The following is a 19111-nucleotide window of genomic DNA, read 5'->3' as shown; positions in this document are numbered from 1 at the left end:
CCAGCAGTCTGATTGCCTCACATGTTGTTATTAGGTTTTAATGAGCATCCAGAGCATTTATCATTAAGCATAGTACCAGTCCATAAATTTGTTCACAAGGTAGCTGATATTTCTCTTATTGGTGCCATTTCCATAAATAAAACTTTTCAGTGATATTTTCCAACAAAATACATGCTTTTTTTTCTTCTGTGATAGGATGTAATTCCAGATATGGAAGATGCTCTGCGGCTACGCACTGAAGCAGAGATGGCCATGGACGAGTTACGCTATGAATGTGGTGTAGATGAAACAGCAAATATGAGTCACTGTTTGAAAGTACTGTTACAACGATATGAAGCAACACCACAAATAACTAATGTGTCAATTACATCTCAGAATGGGGTGAGTGTTAAAACAATTTCATTTTTTAAAGCATTTCAGTTTTAATTAAATATAGATTTATGATGATATAAAGTGAAGTCATTGTCCCCTTATTACCTGCATTAATGATTTAGACCTCCACTTGCCATACACTATCAGAAATTTTCAAGTGATATGTGTGTGTATACTGTAATGCGGCAGGCAAAGAAACACTACATATAATGAAGTGAAGTGATTCATATGGAGACTGATGTATATCCAGATCCATATTTACATCTAAATCTACATGGTTACTCTGCAATTCACACTTAAGTGCCTGGCAGAGGGTTCATTGAACCATTTTCATACTTCTTCTCTACCATTCTACTCTCGAATGGCGCGTGGGGAAAAAGGAACAACTAAATCTTTCCATTCAAGCTCTGATTTCTCTTATTTTATTATGATGATCATTTCTCCCTATGTAGGTGGGTGTCAACAAAATATTTTCGCATTTGGAAGAGAAAGTTGGTGATTGAAACTTCATAAATAGATCTCACCACAAAGAAAACCGCCTTTGTTTCAGTGACTGCCACCCCAACTCACATAACATATCAGTGACACTCTCACCTCTATTGTGCGATAACATGAAACGAGCTGCCCTTCTTTGCACCTTTTCGATGTCCTCCGTCAATCCTACCTATTAAGGATCTCACACCGTGCAGCAATATTCCAGCAGTGGACGGACAAGTGTAATGTAGGCTGTCTCTTGAGTGGGTTTGTTACATCTTCTAAGTGTTCTGCAAACAAAGCGCAATCTTTGTTTTGCCTTCCCCACAATATTATTTATGTGGTCTTTCCAATTTAAGTTGCTCGTAATTGTAATTCCTAGGTATTTAGTCGAATTGACAGCCCTTAGATTTGTGTGATTTATCCTATACCCAAAGTTTATCAGATTTCTTTTAGTACCCATGTGGATGACCTCACACTTTTCTTTGTTTAGTGCCAGTTGCCACTTTTCGCACCATACAGAAATTCTCTCTAGATCATTTTGTAATTGGAATTGATCATCTGATGATTTTACTAGACGGTAAATTACAGCATCATTTGCAAACGATCTAAGGGGGCTGCTCAGATTATCACCTAGATCATTTATGTAAATCAAAAACAGCAGAGGGCTTATGACACTACCTTGTGGAACACCATATATCACTTCTGTTTTACTCAATGATTTACCATCTATCACTATGAACTGTGATCTCTCTGAGAGGAAATCACAAATCCAGTCACACAACGGAGATAATACTCCATATGTACACAATTTGATAAATAGTCACTTATTAGGAATGGTATCAAAAGCCTTCTGGAAATTTAGGAATATGGAATCGATCTGAAATCCCTTGTCGATAGCACTCATTATTTCATGGGAATAAAGAGCTAGCTGTGTTGCACAAGAATGGTATTTTCTGAATCCCTGTTGGTTATGTATCAGCAAGTCATTTTCTCAAGGTGATTCATAATGTTTGAGTACAGTATATGCTCCAAAATCCTACTGCAAATTGAGGTCAGTGACATGGTTCTGTAATTCAATGGGTTACTCCTATTTCCTTTCTTGAATATTGGTGTGACCTGTGCTACTTTCCAGTCTTTAGGAACAGACCTTTGTCAAGTGAGCGGTTGTATATGACTGTTAAGAAAGGTGCTATTGTGTCTGCATACTCTGAAAGGAACCTGGTTGGTATACCATCTGGACCAGAAGACTTGCCTTTCTTAAGTGATTTGAGTTGTTTTGCAACACCTAAGATATCTACTTTTATGTCACTCATGCTAACAGCTGTTCTGGTTTTGAATTCTGGAATATTTACTTCATCTTATTTTGTGAAGGAATTACGGAAAACTGTATTTAGTAACACCACTTTAGTGGCACCTTCATCGGTAACATTTCCATCACTATCGCACAGTGATGGTATTGAGTGTTTCTTGCCACTGTTTTACTTTACATATGACCAGAATCTCTTTGGATTTTCTACCATATTTTGAGACAATGTTTCATCGTGGAAACTATTAAAAGCATCTTGCATTGATGTCAGCACCAAATATCGAGCTTCTGTGAAACTTAGCGAGTCTTGGGGTTTTGCGTTCTTCTGAATTTGGCATGCTTTTTTTGTTGTTTCTGCAACAGTGTTCTGACATGTTTTGTGTACCATGGTGGATCAGTCCCGTCTCTTATTAACTTTTGCAGTATGAATCAATCTATTGCTGTTAATACTATATCTTTGAATTTGAGCCATATTTGGTCTACACTTACATAATTAGCTTGGAAGGAATGGCAACACTCTCTTAGGAAGGCATCAAGCCAATTTTAATCTGCATTTATTTTTAGTGGATTTGGTTGATATGGTTTTGAGCCCCTCTACAATGACCTTGTGTTCACTAATCTCTGTATCCGTCATGACACACACTATTAGATCAGGATTATTTGTGGCTAAGAGGTAAAGTTTGTTTTTGCAACCATTTACAATTTGTGTGGGCTCATGAAATAATTGTTCAAAATAATTCTCAGAGAAAGCATTTAGTACAATTTTGGAAGATGTTTTCTGTCTATCACCGGCTTTGAACATATATTTTCGCCAACAAATTGAGGGTAGATTGAAGTCTCCACCAATTATAACTGTATGAGTGGGGGTACTTATTTGTAATGAGATTCAAGTTTTCTTTGAACCGTTCAGCTATTAGCCAATTATTATTTCGGTACGGCTGTTGAGTATAACATCTACTCATACTAATTCGCAAGAACTAACTATTTCACTACAAGATAAATATAACAGAGGGAAACATTCCACGTGGAAACAATATATCTAAAAAGAAAGATGATGAGACTTACCAAACAAAAGCGCTGGCAGGTCGATAGACACACAAACAAACACAAATATACACACAAAATTCAAGCTTTCGCAACAAACTGTTGCCTCATCAGGAAAGAGGGAAGGAGAGGGAAAGACGAAAGGATGTGGGTTTCAAGGGAGAGGGTAAGGAGTCATTCCAATCCCGGGAGCGGAAAGACTTACCTTAGGGGGAAAAAAGGACAGGTATACACTCGCACACACACACACATATCCATCCACACATACAGACACAAGCAGACATATTTAAAGACTTAAAGACTTTAAAGACTTTAAATATGTCTGCTTGTGTCTGTATGTGTGGATGGATATGTGTGTGTGTGTGTGTGTGTGTGCGCGCGAGTGTATACCTGTCCTTTTTTCCCCCTAAGGTAAGTCTTTCCGCTCCCGGGATTGGAATGACTCCTTACCCTCTCCCTTAAAACCCACATCCTTTCGTCTTTCCCTCTCCTTCCCTCTTTCCTGATGAGGCAACAGTTTGTTGCGAAAGCTTGAATTTTGTGTGTATATTTGTGTTTGTTTGTGTGTCTATCGACCTGCCAGCGCTTTTGTTTGGTAAGTCACTACAAGATAAACTACACTACTACTAACAGCCACAAACACACCACCACCTACTTTATTTAATCTATCCTTTCTGAAAATGGTTTGTGGCTCTAAAAATTTCAGCAGAATTTATCTCCATCTTTAGCCAGCTTTCTGTTCCTATAACAAATTCAGCTTCAGTGCTTTCTTTCAGCACTTGAAGCTCTGATACTTTTCCAACACAGCTACGACAATTCACAACTACAATACCGACTGTGGCTTGGTCAATTCACGTTGTATATTTGCCCTGTACCCTTTGAAACTGGAGCCCTTTTTGATCTTTCCCAAGATTGTCTAACCTAAAAAACTGTCCAGTCCACACCACACAGCCCCTGCTACCGTGTAGCTGCCTCCTGTGTGTAGTGGACCCCTGACATATTTAGCGGAACCCAAAACCCCACCACCCTATGGAGTAAGTCAAGGAATCTGCAGCCTACACAGTCACAGAACTGCCTGAGCCTCTGATTCAGACCCTCCACTCAGCTCTGTACCAAAGGTCTGCAATCGGTCCTGTCGACAATGCTGCAGATGGTGAACTCTGCCTTCGTCTTGCTAGCAAGACTGGCAGTCTTCACCAACTCAGATAGCAGCCAGAAACCAGAGAGAATCTCTTCTGATCCATAGCGACACATGTCATTAATGCCAACATGAGCCACCACCTGCAGTTGGCTGCAATCTGTACGCTTCATGGCATCTGGAAGGACCCTTTCCACATCTTGGATGACTCCCTCCGGTATGCACAAGGAGTGTACATTGGCTTTTTTCCCGTCTTTAGCTGCCATATCCCTATGGGGCTCCATCAGCTGCCTAACATTGGAGCTCCCAATAACAATCAATCCCACTCTCTGCGCTTGTCTCGGCCTATCAGGAAGACCGGCCACTGCCGCAACAGTTGAGGCCACGCTTGCTGGCTCAGAAGTACTTTCAGCAGTGGGCAGTACCTCAAACCTATTATGGAGGCACATGGGTACAGTCTTGTGGCCAGCACCAACTTTCGCCTTCTGCCGAGGGATTCGCGACCCTGCCATGGTTCGCCAATCACTGTTAGGAAAGTGTCAACCGGCAGGGACATCCAAATTCAAGGGCACAGTGGCATCAGAGGTCCCAGGTCATGCTACAGGTTCCAGAGGCAACAAAGCACTCGCATCTAGTGTCCCAATGTCACCGTGGCCCAGGGAAACAGCCTGGAGCCTGTCGACCATGGCCAACATAACTTCCAGCTGTTTACAGATGGTGGCCAATTTCCCCTGAAGCCGTACACAACCAGCATAGACCCTATCCATCCCTAACAATTTTTTCCCCTCTCTTTTATCTCACAAGCTGTTCAAAACAAACAGATGACTGACAACTATGCAAATTTACACTATACAGGTACTAAAATGCGATGCTACATCTCTCAAATACTATAATACACCCGAAATTTGAGACTTAAACTATGGAAGTACCCAAAAACATGCAAAGAAATTAAGAATTAAACTATGACACAAATAAGTGAGCTAAGAGTACAACTTGCTGCTGGTTGCTGCTTATCCAATGGCGGCAGGGAGCTCAAATGTTTTCCAGTTACTGTTAACTTTTCCATTCTTAATTTTACTGGGACGTGGGTCTATTTGGGATATATCATCAAATTTTCACTATAAATGTACTTCTATTGCAATTTTGTTTACATGAAACATGTCAATACATTTTGAAAAGGAAAACAGCATATCTGGACTCCTACAGAATCCTAAATTTAAATAAGTCTGTTTCCTAAATAATGTTAATAATGTCATACAAAAATGAAAGGCTTGTGATTCAAAGATGTCAGCATTTGTATGTTAAAAGTCAGTGTATTTTGTCATAGGTCAGTCAGTACTCAGTATTTTTCAATCCATTGTGAAAAGTTATTTTCAATATAGTGCCTACGTTTTTTATTTGATTAGAGTGCAGGAATGAGATCCTACACAGATAAGACCCATTTTATTCTCTCTGCAGCAAAGCAGTTATGAGAAAACATTGACAACAAAGGAATCAGAAGTTAAATAACAGCATCGTAAGTATGAGCTACAATTTAAATCAGCAACTGTGAAAAAGCTTCATGAACTATTTGCAAACAAATTACTTGGCAATTTTAACATCAATTTTTTGTATCATCTGGAATTGATTGTTACAAAGTCTATCAACAATATGCACATAATGCCCAAACATCAAGAGCATCTGCACGAAAACATATGAGCTATCAGTATATATAAGAGTTGAAGGTTAATTTAGCAGTAAATTGTGTGTTTTTGTATTCAGTTATTGTAGACAAAATGTAACATACACATGTTTGCTAGAGAACACTGGAATAAAAACTAAGCTTACTGCTGTGAAAAAGTCACAAAATGTGACTCTGAAATATACTAAATGAGCTTATTACTATTACACAGTCACAGTTTGTGACTATTTCCTAGTAAAAACTTGAGTCATTATTTGAATGTCACATAAACAACATGTGTGTAAGTTTTTGTAAGAAGTGCTCTGTTTCCTGAGAAATTAACCTCAGAATCCATGAAGGCATTTCACACATTTGGATACAGATGGAAATAGTAATGGACATAAAAAGTGCACACTTGGTTCACAAATTGATCACTTGAGAATTGCCGTTTTGGCTAAAATCAGCTGACAGAGTAGGGGAGTATTCCATTAAAGGAATAATGATATATATATATATATATATATATATATATATATCTCGTGTGTGTGTGTGTGTGTGTGTGTGTGTGTGTGTGTGTGTGTGTGTGTGTGTGTGTGTGTGTGTGTGACTTGTTAATGTTGATTTCGTTTTTCATTTCAAAATTAATGCAACACTTTTTCCTTTGCTATTTCAATTGAATTTTTTGTGAAGATATGGTCTTACTAGTAAGGAGCTTGACTGTGGGTGGGCACTACTCATTGTCTCCAAAATTGGCGTTATATTGTTACAATGAAATTAAAAGACAAACTTTAAAAGTGGTGACTCAGACCCACTTTGTTCACTAGAGTAGCCTAGTTCCTCAACTTAAAGCAATTAGAAGCTTGCATGTATCCTAAAAGCTATTGTAATATCATTGTTTTTTTGGAGAAATGGTTTCAAAGCGAATTTTTTTCTAACCTACAGAAAAATCAAAATATTAAAAACTCATAAATTGCTAAGTACTTCTTGTATGTTAAAGAGATATGAATGGCACTGAAACCTGCAACTATACTATATTTGCATATTTATGAAAGTAAGCTCTATAAACAGTCATTACTGACCAATTTGGAAGAATGGTTTGCATTGTATCTTGAAATTGTATCATTTTGGGGTTGATGCAGAATAAATTATTGTTATTATTTGAAACTACTATAGAACATGGTATGCTAAATATGCCAGAAACTTAAAAAATTGTTCTTTGTTTCTGCAGATACAAATGGTGAGAGTTCAAGGGTCGGACATACCAGAATTTGTTGACCGAAGTCTGGTAATTTTGGAGAAGGCACTTAAAAGTTCACAGTACATTTTAGAGCATAGTGATAACCTGGTAGCTGAACTTGAGAGGAAATTGGACGTCATTCAAGTAGATTATGAGGATTTCCCACAGTTAGCAGTGTCGGTTGGTGCCACAGGAAAGAGACTAAATACTTTTGTGGAATATTTTGTTGTGAATGTGCGGAGACTGAAGGGGCAAATTGACCTACTAAAGACATGTAAAGAAGACTCCCAACTCTTTTTAACACAGGTAATTCCAGCTGTAATTTATTGTTCTTAATATCTGTGCATTCAACTGTGAAATCTGTGGAAAAACTGTTTCAGCTTAGATTAACTGTCTGAAATTTATATGGTGTTATGATAATATATTTCAATTATCAGTGACTGGTACTTATTTCCCCTCATAAATGTGATGTTACTAACACATTAACTGTCTTAATTAAATACCAGGTATTACTCTTAGAGCTATTACACATCTGTTCAGCAGTATTCTGGAAAAGTGTGTGTGTGTGTGTGTGTGTGTGTGTGTGTGTGTGTGTGTGTGTGTGTGTGTGTGTGTCTAGTTCGTGCAGCAAATGTCAGTGACTCTCATAAAAATCAAAATGTTGTTTTAAGTGTGTGTATGAAATTGATAAATTGGCTTCAGATAATTCTAGCAAAATATTCTGTTTGAGTTAAGCATAAAACCAGCAAAATATGAAGAATAATTACTAGTTCCATTAGTCTCTTCATTTCTAACTCCACAGTCTCTACATGATCTCTGAATGATAAAATCATTTTAAATGTGTATCACAGGCTGTTAAATTCTATGTACAACATGACCTTTATTGTATCATTTAATGTGCTATATTACTAGCCAGTTTTATCCTGTGGCCATTTTCAAGGGCAGTTGTGTCAGTGATGTGTGTGCTATATTTAAAAACCACTTAATTCTACATGGGAACAGAGATGTGTTCCCACTCACACATGTTGAAAATCTGGATGTCTATAGTCTTGTACATCAAATACTGCATATGGGGGCACATTTTGAAACATCATATGACTAAATTGTTGTTAACAAGTGGCTTCTAAGTCCTTCCTTAATGTATTTAGCAGCACAATAAGCCCTTTAGCTTACAAAGACATAAATACATTATGCAAGGAATTAGAAGCTATTTGTTAACAGTAATTTAGTTACGCAATGACATGTTACAAATTGTGTTCCTGCATGCAGTACATGATGTGCAAGACTACATATGCAGATTTTTGACATGTGTGTGTGAGAACAAGTCTCTGTTCCTACATAACATTAAACAGTTTTTGGATATGAAACACATATCACTGACATAACTACATTTCAAAATAGCCACAGGCTAGTAATGTAATGTGTTACACAATGCAATGCAACTTGACAGCATAAGGAGGACATTAAAAATTGTATTATCATTGAAAAATCAGTAGTTCCACCATCAACTGAGTAAGGCTGCTGTATGATAGGTCTACAAGAATAGCATATGATGGTATTAACCTGGTAGTCTCACAGCAAGTCTTCAGTGGCACATGTACTCTGGAACCGTTTTATTTGATGGTCTCAAAGTTTAGTAACTGATGCAACACTACTCATATAGGTTTCTTATTTATATTAAGACTCACTTTGGTGATGACCAGCTTACTCTTATTCTTTATATATTGCTAACAGTTGATCAACAAGAAAATCATTAATAATTCTCATCTGATCAGTTCAGTTTTCTCAAAGAAAATAACGCCAACGAACCACTTTAGTAAGTGCGCATAATAGGTTCTAGACAGTGGCAGTTTGTTCAAAACACAGTCCCATATTGAAGTCCTCTCTTATCTACCCATAACCTCTGAAAAGTCTTTACCAATAACTAGGAGAAGGGAGTCAGATAATTACAAACATTTCTTGGAGTCAGTCACTGGGTCATCACTAGTATATCAACACAAAAAGCTACATTGACTTCTGCATCCAGGCTGTTTTTACACTCAGAAATTTACATGATAATGAACTTTAACTGCAAAATTTTCCATTCATATGCAGATTTTGATACAGATCTGTTGACAGAGTGATTCTTAGGCATAAACTCAGAATAAGTTCACAAAAATATAACACAAGTTGCTACATGATGGTTTCATATTGAGTGCTACTTGGAGACTTGGAGACAGAGATATGAACCAGGTGATGGCTGAGGCACAAACTGTCAATTTATTGTCTGATGGAGGTATGTCCATAGATAAGCATAAGGATAAGTAACAAAATCAGTAATTACATTTTGCTTTATAATGATATAATGATCAAATTTAGTAGTGGTGTCATTCTCTTGAATCAAGTAAGAGTTTTGTTTTACTGTATATTAGACAACTGTAAAAATAATAAAGATTTATGTTCTATTTGGATGATACAATGCAGTGGTTTAATAGTTTCATGTAAATTTCACAACTCCCCAATTTTCTTAATGAGCACTTTGTTCAGGTAATCAAATTTATTATCTGGTTCAGCATAATTAGGGCAATAAAAGTATAGCATCAGATCTTAAAATTTCAAATAAAAAAAGCACTGTTAGATGGTTTAAAACTTAAGTTATGAATAGCTTTTGAGGTAATGGCTTTTTCCATTAAACAAACTGGTTAATGGAAAGTATGAAATTGGTGCTATCAAATGGGATATGTCTTCTTGTAAATAAACAGTTATTAGTTCACTACATTTTTGTAATCACATGTCATTTGAACATTATCAATTTGTCTTGATAGAAAGGGTTTCCTGTAGAGGTAAATGAACCATTTGAATGAGCGTAGTTTATCGTTCCCTCACTTCCTAAACAGTGTGCTACCAGGCACTCTACCAACATATTCTTCTTTTCCATCCCTGTGATCCTTTTGCTCTCAATCCTCTAACCCTAACCTGAAGATCCCAAGAATCTGCCTATGGCCTCCTGTTGAATTTTTTTTACCCACTTCCCCTCAGAGGCAGGCCCACCTGTAAAGCATCTGCATGATGTATTAGCCTCCCTGCAACAAGGTAAGAACACACAAAAAAACTTTGATGAATGAGCACCACTAAATCATGAGCACCATCTGGACCACCTGGTTACAAAACATTCTGCTCAACAAAATGTAGTCAACTTAAAAGGCTGCTTTACAAACCTCCTCACCTAAAGTCAGCTTTTCTTTATTCTGCAGATAGAAATCATCTGTGTAACAGATCCCTCAGGCCTGTAACTTCAATGTCCTACATCTGTCTCTAATCTTCTCCCATTACCACCTGTTTCCTCCCTCCTGTCTCCAGGCCAGTCTCTCTCTCTCTCTCTCTCTCCACTGTTACTTTCCTATTAAACTCTGGCTCATTCATATTTTTCTTCCTTGACATCTTTCTCTCAATTGTGATCCTTTATCTTCCCCTTGTACTTGTCAATACATTTCCCCTTGTGGCTTCCAGATGTGTTCCTTGAGTTTTTTTGCATACACTTGCATGTTTCACATCATCTTTCCTAACCCTGACTGCATGCAGGAACCTGACTGTTATTCTCTTTCTGAACATCTCTTTCTTTCACCCACTTTAGCCATGATATCACTCAGGTTGCAGTAGTTCTGTAGGAAAGTTCTTCCCAGTTTGACATATCTGGTATAGCAATTGTCGGTAGTATTTTGAAAGAAGAACAGTCTTGGTTGCAGGGGAAATAATAATTTTATTGATGTGTTTGGCCTTCTCAGGTATGGTTAGAAAATTTTAATATATTGCAAAATTTGTGTTTACCACATCTCTGGAGACCATTGTGTGTACCTTACACACACCAGGGTCAGTTGAAAAAGCAGTGCTGGCAGAGGACCACACTTACAGGTTCTGAAACCATGCAGCACAATCTGTACACTAAGCAATAACTCATTTCAGTCAGACTTTCCTCATGATGTGTGAGAGTTGTGTGTATCTGTTGAGTGAAGGTGAAGGTAATGATTGTATGTATAGTATGGTATCAGGCTTATCTTGTATTATTATCAAAGAATTAATTAGTGAAACCTTCGCAATATAGTCATTTGAAGCTATGTTGAGTCTCACTAAAAACGAACACATAAAAACTTGTAACTTTGTTTGGAACGGATCACTGCTTAGTGTACAGGTTGTGTTATAGGGTTTCAAAACCTGTAAGTGTGGTTCTATGCCATCACTGCTTTTTCAACTGAGCCCAGTGTTTTTAAGGTACACCCAAAAGTCCCATCAGATGTGACAATTCCAAAATTTTCTAATGATGACCCTGAAGGGAGAAATGCCCCAATAAAAGTATTGTTCCCCCTGAAACCAAGACTGTTTTCTTTTTAAGCTTGTGTAATGATGGAATGACATGAATAAAGAAACCCTGGTGCAGTGCCTCATTTCCTCATAATGTGTGAGTTATACCTTATGTTTATCTACTGAGTGAACATACCTTGTGTGTTCGAAACTCCCGTGTGTGTGTGTGTGTGTGTGTGTGTGTGTGTGTGTGTGTGTGTGTGTGTGTGTGTGTGCGTGTGTGTGCGTGCACAGAAGAAAACTGCATGGCATCTGGAAGAAATTTTGTTAGGAGTTAGACATTTAAGGTTCTTATATTTTTAGAACTATAATCTTATTCAAGTGATTGTTTCCTACATTATATGTAGCGTATGACAGGCAACAAAATTAATATCCAATATTTTCCTTGCAGATTGCTGATGCTGCAGTTGTCTTGGAGAGATTAAACATTGGGAAAAAGCAACTGCATACTTCAACTAATGTTTCCAAAGTGAAATTAAACAAGAATTTATCTGTGGAAAAACAGTCCTCAAAGCTACATTCAGATTCCAGTATTGCATCTACTGCACAACCTAGCGCATCAGGATCTTCATCTGGTGAAATAAAATTAAAGAGTATTTTGAAGAGACCAACTGATAACAATCAACATGAAAGTGCGGACTGTGAAGAGGCATACTTTGGTAACAATGTAACAACGAACAGTGATACAGGGACATGGATGTAGAGATGTGTTACCTCTGTATAGATGGTCTATTAATTCAAAGTAATGAAATCGTTGCCAAAGGAAGGAGATAAACAATTCTGTGTTTCTCTCCTGTCATAGGTGTGTGTGTGTGTGTGTGTGTGTGTGTGTGTGTGTGTGTGTGTGTAGTGAATTACACTAATTTTTCCACAGTGTTTGGTGTTCATTCAAGAATTTCTAGGATAATGTGTGTATGTAAGGATTACTATATTATTAAAAACATGTAAAATATTATTAAGGCACAGTAAACTGAGCTGAGCTTCTTGCATGCTTTTGTTATTGTATGAGAGACAGAACTCAATTAATATGAATGCAAAATATAAGGCCATAAGTGAAATGCCTTGTGTACATGTGCAATTCATGCTGATGTTGAAATTATAAATTTATTTTTGTTTTTTTATTTTTATATGGTGCCAAACTATTTTACGAACTTGAAAGTTACAGGTACATTAATAAATACAGTGTACCTTGTTTCATCAGCTGCATATTAAAATTATTTGTAATGGCATAAAAACACTTCTGTGCACATACATTACACCTTGCATAGCTCTTGCCTTGTAGAATATTATCTACTGCTTCTAAAAGAACAGCAATTGCATACTGCAGACATTTATGAAACTAGGAGTAAGCTAGCTATTTCTCACTTATTGTACCACAACCTTCTCATATCAGTTAATCACCAGTACACAAAAGAATTGTGCAAAAGTTGACATATGCTTCAGATAGATTATAAATTATTTATGTTCAGAATAAATAACAATAACATGTTTAATTTTACTGTGACTAAAAGTCTGACAATGCGAGCTGCAGCTAAGAAATTTAAAAAGGTTAATAACATTCTACTTATTGTTAGAGAGTTAAAGCAGTGAGGTGTTATTGGGAAAGGCAATAAACAATGTATAAGTCCCTGGTTTTGATAAACAGAAAATGTGAATTTTTAGTACGTAAAAAATTGAGTTGAAAATAAAAATGAATATTTCTTTCAACATTTCAGGGAAATCTGAATCATGGTAAGACCAAGTCAATTATTTATAGATTTTGGATCCAGTAACAGACTAATAACCTGAAAGAAATAATAGGTTGTCAGATGTTTACAGGAATGTTCAGTCACTGTAGACGTATGCATTGTCAGAAATTTCAGTTTTTTTCTCCACTCCAAAGAATTATTCTCCATTCCCAGACTCCAACAAATAAATATTTGTTTCTAACACTTTTACTCATTTTACTGCTCTTTTAGGGATTCTCAGTGAAATATCCTGAATATTTAGTGAAATATCAAATATTTTCATTTGAGAATAAGATTTTAAATTTTATAACCTATCTTTCTTAACCTTACTTAAAATAATAACAAAATGATGAGCTTCCAGAACAGTATTTTCATATGTACATATTTTAATGATCTTTAAATGATGTTATGTGATTGCACATCTATAAACAGCATAGCAGAAGGAAGTCTTTCTTGTGTAGAAGCAGCATGGGACTATTTTAGCTGTTTTATTTGTGTTCTTTCCTGGATATTAAAGTTTAGAACATTTTAGTTTCATTCTTATAGTTAACAGTTAGTATGTTCACGAAACAGACCAAAAAGAAATGAAAATATTGGCTGTGGAATAGTGAGACTTTATTAAGCAACTAATACATATCTACTTAGCTTCTAACAATGTTCTGTTATAGTGGAAATTGAGTGAAAATAAGTATAAACTGATATTTTACACATACCTGTGTTCACTATTTGTGGAATCAATGTTGTTAATTTGTTGGTTGTTACTTCCGTAAAAAGCTATACTTTTAATAATTTGTTGAAAGAAGTATGGTGTAATTTGTTAATATATTAGCACTTGAATCATTTATGTACTATGCTGAATTTTAAACTCTGTAATTCCTTGTTTAAAATAATTTTTTTAAGTGCTTTTTTTTTTAAAAGAAAAAGGAGAATTTTTCTGAAACTTTTGTGTCTTATTTAAATATCCTGTGCAACATATAATTTCACTCTTTTGTACAATTTGCCATCGCATTAAACAATGTAAGGTATTGGCAGGTACAGTTCTTTAATGTATTTCAGTGAAGTCATCGTGAAAGTTACAAAATCTACTACCATCGAATTCTTTGCTGTGATAATTTTTGGGTCTCGCTAAGTATATAACATCAGGTATTTACTAATGACTGATTTCCTTATGCTTTGACAGTCTCTTCTTCACAACAGTGTATTATTATATTTAACATTTTCTTACAGGAGACACTGTCAGGGATGCCAAATAATGGTCTAAATAATTTAGGCCTCTAATCTGATAAAATATTTTCTTACACTGTATGGATCCAGTAATGGTACCACATTTAAAAATACTATTTTCAAGATACATAAAATCCATAATGAAAATAGTGTCAAAAATCTAAACTGTTTATTGATCCCTAGTAACCTAAAATCTTGACACTGTAAAAATATGCCATGGTAATAATTTAAGAAGTACAGGGTCTAGTATGTGAAGATATTTGATTTCTAAATAAACATCATACAGCATTTTTTCATACTATCTGTTTTACTGCTAGCACGTACAGAAGGTAAACTGTGTTTAAAAGTTTTGTTTATACGAAGTAAGTGTTCTGTGAAAAACATGTAATCAAAATGTTGAGAGTATCGTTTGCAGCAATGAGTGAATAATCAGCATTCGGTGTGTGAAACTTGTTTTCTTGTATGGCTTGAGAATTCTCTTCAATCTTGTACATAACTTATATTTTTCCACTGTGTAAATATGTAATAAAATTCTTTACGATATTGTAAAGTGTGTGAGCTGGAGATAAATATCAAAAATGTTCTTAATAAAGAATGGAAATGCACAGAAAAGAGTGCACCATTTACAAAATTGTAATGAACATGTAACTGTTTACTTGAAATTTAAAATAACAGCAAGTTGTTTCGTAACTTTCATAAATTTTATTTATACCTAGCCCCAAAATTTTTTTCTCAAAATGGCATAATATGTTGAGACATTGTGTGCATTTTTCTGAAAAGTGACACTTCCCTTTATATTATATCCACAACATGGCACTAGTGCTTTCTTTTCAGTGTCACAAAACATAATTACGTGCAGAAATATCATACACAATTCACAACACTGTTGGAAAATCTTTTAGTGATAAAGTCTGAAGAAGTAATATGTTTTTGGATAGCTTTTATACAGTATGTTGTTGTAATTTATATTTTTTGCATATTAATGCCATCACTATATGGTTCTAACAAAAGTAAGCTGTAGAAATTGATGCCACTGTTATCACATGGTTACTACCCTCAAAAAAAATTGTAGAATGTAGATAGTCTCTGACTGTCAATTATTCCAAGAAAGTCAACCAAGTAACTAATAATTTGCTGAACCTCTTTCTGATACTCTTCTTTAGTTCATATCCTGGGAAACGTTTTTCGCTAATGGTTGATACAAGCAGCCACTGGCTGGCTTTGCTTCATGAGGCACAGTGATTAGTTTTGCAAAGTTTTATTTTTATTTATTTATTTATCCATGGATTATTTTTGTAATGATGTAGGATTTGTGGCTCAGTGGTAGATATCACCCTGGGGGGGGGGGGGGGGGGGGGAGAATGAGTGGATGGATCAATGATGAACCTGAACAATCATCATGGTGGTATGTCGAACTCAAACAAATACAACAACAATAATAATGAACAAAATGAGATTAAAACAAAAAAAAGTGGTGAAGTGTCTGACTACAAATCTAAAGGTCTTGTGTTCAATCCACAGTGAGTACTAGATTTTTATTTTTTACTTATTTCTTTCACCCATGGAATACTTGGTGTTAAAAATGCTGAGTTGCACCGTGATTCAGAATCCATGTTAAACTTTAGGTCTTCCGGTAACTGGCTGGATAAATCAGTTCAAAGGTTGAGGGAAGGCAATAGCATACCACCTCCAACAATACAATTGCCTAGTAAAGCACAGAAGTGTTCAAAACTATCATAATATTTATGACTGCTTTACTTTTTTAGGATATGTCATCGTAATACAATGAAGATAAATAGCTCAAAAATATATATACTCATAGAATATACAAGTATGGTTTTATGAGGATAGGGCTCGTGGTCAGCAATGGCTTTGATGAAGAAATCATCCCTGCATTTTCGTGTAAAAAAATTAGAACAACAGAATAATAAATCAGATTGGCAAGACAGAGAAACCCGATCCTTCCAATTATCAGGTCAATGTCTTACTATCTGCACTACCTCATTCATTTGGTCCCTATTTAATTTTCTTCAATTTACACACAGTTTGCTACAGGTAATGTATAATACAAAATATGAAGCACAGTTTTGTTCTCAATCACCCACTGGTGGCTCCTGAACCATCAACATCTTACTACGTCGTTTGCACTAACTTCAATCTGTTCACAAAACTGTCTGCAGGTGCATAAGCATGCAAATATGTCCCATGCTCGTCTTCATGTCCTCCCCTCTGTCCACGTGAAATACTGAGTCAGCATCCCCCCCTCCCAAAATGAGTGAGATGTTGAACTTGAGAGAATGACAAGACATTTCCATCGTGCACATGGCTCATGATTTTCTTGTAAAAGTATTACACTGTGTTACAGTATTGTAAATTGTTCACTATTCTGCGTCCTCTTCATAATGTATAATTCTATAGTGTATGTTATAAAGAATATCTTATCTGCATTTTTAAAAAGACCTGTATTTGTAGTCATTTTCATCTTTGGACAGTGTATTGTACACTGGCTCTTGTTCCATGATATGGGGAGAACTATTAGTGATAGTAAAGTTTTTCCTAATTTTCATAATTGATTGTGAAATGCACTCAGTTGGTGCAGTAAGAACACCCAGTCTTTTAAACAGTTCCTTAGAGTGAGCCTGAATACTATTTCTAGTTATTATTTGCATTACCATTTTCTTCTGTATAAGGATTTTGTCAATGATTTGTGCCTTTAATTTCTGGAAAAGAATCCCATAGCTAAGCTGATAGTACATAAGATTACTATGTCATCACAAGACATTGGCTGTTAGAAACTGGTCATGGAACCCTAAGAGCACAACATCCTAATGGCATTCTTTTTGCTATAACCTTTGTGTGCTCATTCCAGGTTAAATGACAATTAACATTCCTCCCAAAAAAAACTCTGCATTTGTCACACAATCTATAGAGTCATCATCTATGTGTAATGTGACAGTTGTTTTCCCCATTTATGCTGAAGATGATATTGCATGTTTTCTTAATATTCAGTGTTAATTTATTGCATATTGCCTAACTGCAGATATCTGAGATTTTCATTTGCTTCTGGTGTTTTGTCACTGACTATGATGTTGCTATCATCAACAAATACATATGTAAACAAAATGTCAGATACAAGTCACACCAAACATATTTTCTGAAAATAATGTCAAGATGCCAAATCATCACTAGTGTGAAGAGAAAAAGACACTTGAGTGCTTTTTATGTCAAAAGGTATGTGTAAAACTGTGTGTGGACATGCACGGTTCATTATGAGAGTGAGTTCTGTACGTAAACAAGTCAGACCTGGATAATGACTATTGGAAATTTAGTGTATAGGTAACTCTCCAATGTAATAACCACTAAATGTAATGGAAAAGCATAAAAAATATGAAAGACAAGAAAATATCAAAAATACCATTAAAATGATCAAATACACTAAAGGAAAAAATTCCAACATCAAAAATGATTAAGATAGTGTAATGAATTTTCAGGAAAACATTTATGTAGGTAACACATTTCAGTGATTAACTGTGTAAAATGACAGGTTAATGTAAGTGTGACAAACCATTGCAAATGTGAAATGCTGGTGCATTAATAACTAGTGTAACTGCCAGAATATTGAATGCAAGCATGCAAACTTGCATGCATTGTGTTGTACAGTTGCTGTATGTCAGTTTGTGGGATGGAGTTTCATGGCTGTTGCACTTGGTCAGTCAATACAGGGATGATTAATGCTGTATGTGACTGATGCTGGAGTTGTCATCAAATGATGTCATGTATGTGATTGAATGGGTTCAGATGTGGTGACTGAGCAGGCCAATGCAACATGTCAACACTCTGTAGAGCATGTTAGTTTACAAGAGCAGTATGTGGGTGAGCTTTGCCCTGTTGGAAAACACCCCCAGGAATGATGTTCATGAATGGCAGCACAACAGGTCAAACCACCAGATTGACATACAAATTTGCAGTCAGGGTGCACAGGATAACCTCAGGAGTGCTCCTGCTGTCATATGAAATCATACGCTAGGCCATAACTTCAGGCATAGGTCCAGCGTGTCTAGCACACAGACAGCTCGGTTGCCGGCACTCAACTGAACTACTCCTAACAAACACACAACCATCGCTGGCACCAAGGCAGAACCACCTTTCATCAGAAAACACAACAGACCTCCAACCTGTCCCCCTAACAGCTCTCACTCGATACCACTGAAGTCACAAATGACAATGGTTTGAGGTCAGTGGAATGCATGCTACAGGGCGTCTAGCTCGGAGATGTCCTCAAAGTAACTGAACTGTAACCGTTAATCGTGTCACTGTGCCACCAGCTGCTGCTCAAATTGCTGCTGCAGATGCAGTACAATGTGCCAGAGCCATACACCAAACACGACGATCTTCCCTCTCGACTTAATGCCCCATGGCCACCCGGAGCCTGGTTTTCTTGCAAGCTTTCATTATCGTGACCTCTGCTTCCAGCAGGCATGTATAATGCCTACATTCCTGCCAAGTCTTTCTGCAGTATTGGAGAAGGATCATCCAGCTTCTTGTAGTCTTATTACATGACCTCATTCAAACCCAGTGAGGTGTTGAT

General features: G+C 36.3%; 1 protein-coding gene across 1 annotated transcript in view; it reads left to right on the top strand.

Annotated features, from left to right (window-relative positions):
• LOC126249183 (inactive phospholipase C-like protein 2) overlaps nucleotides 1–14061 on the top strand; it is a 703636-nt gene extending 689575 nt beyond the window's left edge. Inside the window, exons 19-21 of the mRNA XM_049950838.1 lie at nucleotides 196–381; nucleotides 7226–7540; nucleotides 11964–14061. Of these exons, the coding sequence (XP_049806795.1) occupies nucleotides 196–381; nucleotides 7226–7540; nucleotides 11964–12275 (813 nt within the window). The 3' untranslated portion in view covers nucleotides 12276–14061. The remainder of the gene's footprint in view (nucleotides 1–195; nucleotides 382–7225; nucleotides 7541–11963) is intronic.
• The last annotated feature ends 5050 nt before the right edge of the window (nucleotides 14062–19111 follow it).

The sequence above is a fragment of the Schistocerca nitens genome, chromosome 3 (genome assembly GCF_023898315.1).
Source record: "Schistocerca nitens isolate TAMUIC-IGC-003100 chromosome 3, iqSchNite1.1, whole genome shotgun sequence".
Taxonomy (NCBI): Eukaryota; Metazoa; Arthropoda; class Insecta; order Orthoptera; family Acrididae; genus Schistocerca; species Schistocerca nitens.
The sequence above is the reverse complement of the archived record's forward strand: the minus strand, read 5'-3'. Positions and strand labels throughout refer to the sequence as shown.